General features: G+C 37.9%; 1 protein-coding gene across 1 annotated transcript; it reads right to left on the bottom strand.

The window, feature by feature from the left end:
- Positions 1 to 1,107: 1,107 nt before the first annotated feature.
- On the bottom strand, positions 1,108 to 2,052 carry LOC117485895 (olfactory receptor 4P4-like). The gene has a single exon (XM_034134596.1). The coding sequence runs from the start codon at positions 2,050 to 2,052 to the stop codon at positions 1,108 to 1,110; it is 945 nt and encodes a 314-aa protein (XP_033990487.1).
- Positions 2,053 to 6,237: the final 4,185 nt, after the last annotated feature.

Below are 6,237 nucleotides of genomic sequence, written 5' to 3' on the forward strand. Positions count from 1 at the left end.
ACTGTAATTCTTTTTTATTTTTACTTCAGTCCCTCAGCCTGTTACCTGAAGCTGGTGGCACACATTGATTATATGACTGTAAAGAGAAAGTCATTTTTTTAGGGAAAGAACCTGAAGTTAAAGCCACCTACTGAAGTGAATCGTTAATTCCTGTACACATAAAGCCCCCTTAAAGTTCAACTCTGTCGATCCTCAACAGTCTCTACACAACTGCAGTGTGGGCAGCACCTTATTGTTTTACTTATGTCTTAGTCAAGGGTCATGTTTTATATGTTTCAAGTTTCACATACTTTCTGACTTCGGCTTATATCACATTCTATTTGGACAAAGTTTTGTAAATGAAGTTATTGGATTTTGGGTTTTATTTGATTTATTTTCAGATACATTTTGAACACACACTGTAACTATAACCATTTTTACATAGCATCAAACACAGGTTTAACACTAACGTTTTTCTTAAGAAAAAAACCTATTGAGGACCCACTCAACATCCCTGGGAACGACTCAATGACAACCGGCTGGTGCAAAGGACTCACTACATTTTCAAAAACGTATTAGCTTTACTGCCCTAGTCTTAAGACACTCATCACATAGAAAACATATATTTCTGTTAATGTGCTACACATTGAAACCATATATATGTATGATGGGAATAATGATTGGAGGAAAGGGGAGAAATTATATTCCCATTAAATTATGGATATGTTCTTGAGCAACACTGAGCCCACACACTGATCTGAGAATAACAATATTGTGCAACTACTCAAAAGAAACACACCTGTGTGAAACAAATCATACGTTTTATGATAAGATACAGATGTATTGAAATCCAAACTACTAAAATATAGTAAATGTGAGATAAACATTAGGAGGAACATTTAAGATATGATTGTAGTGATAAAGATAATTTATGGTTGGCCTGCTTCACACGCCTAAGAGAAAGACAGGCTGTCCCCTCTAAACTACTTTCTTTCACTCTCTAAGTACTGAGTTGGGCCTTATACTCTGCACATTTTACATTATCTAAAGATTAACATTTCTGTTAGACATATTGGGTTTTTCTGCACACATTTGTATATACAAACTGAACTTTCCTTTGTGAACAGCTCACGACTTTAATCCAACAACTGATCCTCTACCACACAGAGCACTTTTAATTATTTGTCTTATTTGTGTCAATTTGAAACCATACATCAGAGGATTGATAATTGGAGGAACAATGATAAACTGCATTGCCATAAAATTCTGGGCACTTTGTGGCAGTCCTTTTGAGCCAAATCGCATGTACAACAAATCAAAAAGCAAAGATACAACACCCACTGCTAAACAGAATAAATGTGGCACACATGTCTGCATAAATTTACTCCAGTTCTCTTTGGAGGCTTTGCATGTTCTGATCAGATGTATATAAGACCAACCAACAAACATAAAATGACCGAAATAAAATGTATAATTAAAAGCTGGAATAACAATGTTTGCAATGGAGGCAGAGCAAGCTAGTTTACCTATCAACCAGTTAACACAGTAGATTCTCGGTATTTGTGAGCCACATAAACTTGTTCTTGATGTTGTTATTGTACCCATGAACACCAAACAAATGGGTATTAACCAAGCAAAAAACACAAACACACCAACTTTCTCTTTAGTCATGAAAGAGTGGTACACCAGAGGTCGACATATAGCCACATACCTGTCGTAGGCCATTAGCACGAGAAAAGAGAAATCTGCAGCAGCTGAAGAGTGCAACACAAAACCCTGCAGAAGACATCCAGCATATGAAATAACATGAGTTTTAGACAGAAGATCAATCAGGAACTTTGGGTAAAAGCCTGCTGTCCCATAAAGTCCATTTATACACAGATTACACAGGAAGATATACATGGGCTCGTGAAGCTTTTTGTGCACAATGATGGTCACTATAATGGTCAAATTTACCAGCCAAATCACAAAGTAACACAGCAAAGTGAGAGCAAAAAGAAAAAGTCTGTAGTTTGTCGTCCCACTTAGCCCTGACAGAGTAAACATAGTAACTACTGAAACATTATTCATCATCAAATCTTAATTTCTATTGTTATTTTAGATTACATTTTAACATTAACAAAAATAAATAAATAAATAAATAAATAAATAAATAAATAAATAAACTAAACATTACATAACATTTCAGTAAGCTAACGCTTTATCCAAAGTGACTTACAATAAGTGCAATAAATCATAAAGATTCAGAAGAAAAGTGCAGATATATTCGCTTCAAACAAGCCAGACCATTTGAAGTGCTGATGCATTAGTTACACTCTTTTGTGCCCCTTTTGTTCCACACTGCAAACATCAGAAATTGCATTTGCACGACCTTAATGATGGGAGATACAAAGGTGCTTTCTGTTCTGTGTCCAATCATTGCCTTACATACCGTGTTGTTCATTTTCTCCCATGGCATTAGCCTGCAATGACATTACCATGTGACTTCAAACTGAGATGTGTCGGTGTAGTCCTTGTATCAAAACAAAAAAACAAGTCGCCATTGCACTTTTTATAGCCAACCAAACCCCTGTTGGATTGAATTAAATCATTTCAAGGTTAATATTATACATTGTGATACACATTATTTATTTGAAAAAATAGTTTGCAGCAATGCAGAAATAAAATAGAATGATATTAATAACTGAATGTTATGACTTTCAGAGAGTTTCAAAATTAGAAAACACCCTATTTCTAGTAACAGGCCACACATGGTTCAGAAGTTAAGGGTGCCATTACAAACTCCAATGATATTACAGGAAGAACATTGATTTAATAATGTACGTAAACAACAAACATGACTATTGTTGGTGTGTTAAATCAACATAGGAGGTAAATGAATAATATACTTTAGACAGCAGTAAGTAGCCTTATTGTGCAGGCCGGGGTTTTATCTGAAAAGCTGATGGCAGTAGTGAGGTCACAGGCCGGGATAAACAGATAATGTCATTTAGACAAAGAATACATTATATATGAAATATGTTGCACTAAATAAAACATTTACAGAATTCACATCAAGTTTGAACTGAAACTTGGATAGACCAAAATAACAGCGCAGCGGTTCTTATTGAATCAACCCGTCCCAACTTAAGTTTTATGAGTCAGGAAAGAATGCATAAGACAGGGGATTCAGTTGCTATTTTGTTCAATGATTCCCTTCAATGCAGGAAGACATCTTATGGAAACGTTGCTTCTTTTGAATATGTGGCCCTTCAGCTGAAATGCTCCTCTTGAGCTATGTTCCTAAATATCTATAGACCACCCAAATACTGTGCAATTAGTTTTGATGACTTTACTGAACTGCTGTATAGTGTGTATTGACTTTGACCGTCTAGTCATTGTTGGTGATTTTAACATCCATGTAGACAGACCCGGCGCCGTGGGAGGGCCAGGGAGGGCCAGGCCCTCCCATTTGACATTCTTGCCCTCCCCCAATAAACACGTTTTATTTTATTTATAAAACAAATATATATATATATATTTTCTTTTTTAATTATAACAAAATTGTGAACTTTAACCTGTTAAGCCCGAGAGACCCCGGTACCGGGGCACTGCCGCAACATCTTGCAGGAAACAGTGTCTGAGGGCATGTTCATTTAATAAAACTATGAATGTTTTATATCCATGTAACGGGAAGAAACTCATCTAACTGATCATTTTTTTTTTTTTTCAAAAGAAAACCCACAATGCTAACACTGAGCCTCTGAATTAGCAACGAGCGAAAAATGCTAACACCTTACTGCACCGAAAATCACTCACAAAACCTTATTATTTATCTTTTCACCACATCCAACGACGTGCAGAGCCTCCCCTGTCATACTCCAATGTAATGGAAAAACAACTAAAGAAAAACTAAATAGTAATAATAATAAAATGTCTCCACTGATCTGTGTTGTAAGTGTGATTTATGTATGATTCCAATCGTTTTTTATAGTCAAAATCAGCAAAGTTGCCGAGCTCCGCTACGGGAGCGATGAGAAGTGAGGCAGGGACGTGCTCTGCTTCTCGTAAGCCCACAGTAACTTGCTGGAGCGCGGGCACTAATTTAGCGCGGGCACTTATTTTGTGAGTGCGCTCAAGCCAGTTACTGTGGGGTGAGGTGAGGCACAGATGAGATCTGCCTCACCTCAGAATGCGTCACCCCACAGAAACTGTCTGGAAAGCGGGCCCTAAGCGCATGCCTGTTACCATCTCACTGTAGGTCACCAATGTAATGTTTGTAGATCCCTTTATTACATTTATCCTCGCCATCCATAGTCTCTAAATAACTTATTTCACGTATATATGATATTTAGGCTCGCTGATCTCATCATACAATGGCAATGAAAAAAGCACCAGGGGAGGCAGCCATAACCTCTGCCGCACTGAAGGGGGCGCACGTGAGCCCACAGGTTCTTGTTGCTACTGTAATTCTACGCAGAGACGGTAGACGCAAACAACAAACTAGACTTTTGAAACTACAGGAAGATAAGGAGGACTTTTACAAAAAAGTAATAGAGATTGTTGTCCAGAAGTATAGCATGGACTTCATCTTCAAGTCAAGGTAAGACCACATTTGTAATGAAAATGGGATCTTACTAAGAAAGAACAATCCAATATTTAGATTTTGGGTATCCTTTTGTTGAACGGTCTGTTTAAAATGAATCGAAGCATCAGACTAAAAAAGCTTTTGAAAATAACCGAATATTTCGATTAAGGTCAAAATATAATATTTGTAATAAATATAATATTATAATATAGTAATAAATCTGACTCAGTGAGTCAGTGCCTCACCAGCCATGAACCTCACCGCACGTCACTGCATCCAACACATCGTTTCACATCGTGAGGTGACACAGAATCGATTGACACCGACATTAACACTGAATTATACGTATTTGCGACGTTATAAGCAAAAACGGACATCAAAACAGGTGACGCTAGGTAGCTAAAAATGCTAACATTTTTACCTTGGCTCTGTAGTCTCTCCAAAGTGGTCTTCAATGGCATTAAAACGATAACAACGCTGCTGAAGTTAATCCATAGGTTAATCCAATGTGTCTGTGTCCCTTTGAAATGATTTCTGATAATCCATAAGCATTAAAACTGCTTTTCCGTTTCCAGATGTCAAAGCTAGAGATAGGTTCACTCTGATGGAAAATTACATGCGCAAAGCCCCCACCTTTTCTCTTCACAACGTGTGTGTGTGGGGGACTCCCCCTTCGATTCTATTGGCTCTAACGGTCAGAAAGAGGTGTCAACCATCGAAATCGAGCAAGGGAAGCCATAGATATGGAAAATCCACCCAAATGACCCCAGAAGTGGTTTCTTTTTGCTAAATCTCTCTAAAAAGGTCAAATGTCACTTGTTTTGCATCAATCTTGATACAGGGTACTTATTATATGTTGTGCTTTGGATTCCAAAGCTTTTAGTCTACTAACCCATCATCCATGGGTGGTTTTCACTATAAGTAAAAAAGAATTTTTGGACGGACACTATAATTTACAGTTTTTTACTATGTAAAATCTGAATTTTCTTTAAAATAAAAAACATCTATATTGATTCTGACTTGTCTACATCCAACTCACAGGTTTATCATTACTTTGAGAAAAAAGATTATTAATTTAACCCTTTTAGAAGGGAAGATATGGTAATTTGTTCTGGGAATGTCATTTTCGAGCCTGAGACCTGAACAACAGGCTCAGGGCTTAACAGGTTAAGGCTACGATGTATGTGATATCAGATAGTAATATAAGAGTAATAAATGAAAAACAGGTATGAAATACTATATGACAGTAAAACAAGAATAGAGTTTTCTTTGAGAGCTCTATATCTGGCACCGGGAGTTTGGGGATGTGTGAACCGGTAGTTGTTGTTGTGAAGCCATGGCAGCTGGTTCAATAAACGGTCAACTCAAAAGCCGTAGTCCATAGTCTTATTAAACACAACATTGGCGACGAGGATTATGGATTCTCTACTCTCACCTCTCTCCCCGTTCCTCGCACTGCCTGGCGAACCGCCAATCCCGTGGGTTCGCTGGCTTGAGTCCTTCGAAACGTTCATAGTAGCCGCGGAGCTAGCTGATGCTAACGACAACAGGACGACACACGCTGGGCAGCGAGGGACAGCAACAAGTTGTAACCACAAAAGTATGCTCACTGGACACTTTGCTGCTCCACAAAATGTTAAGCTCCGGCGGATTGTTTTTCGGCAACTTCGGCAACAGGCGGGTGAGTCTGT

Source organism: Trematomus bernacchii, unplaced genomic scaffold (assembly GCF_902827165.1).
Source record: "Trematomus bernacchii unplaced genomic scaffold, fTreBer1.1, whole genome shotgun sequence".
NCBI classification, from domain to species: domain Eukaryota; kingdom Metazoa; phylum Chordata; class Actinopteri; order Perciformes; family Nototheniidae; genus Trematomus; species Trematomus bernacchii.

Excerpts from the sequence above, each read along its gene's own strand:
- LOC117485895 (XM_034134596.1), bottom strand. The coding sequence starts at position 2,052 with ATGATGAATAATGTTTCAGTAGTTACTATGTTTACTCTGTCAGGGCTA.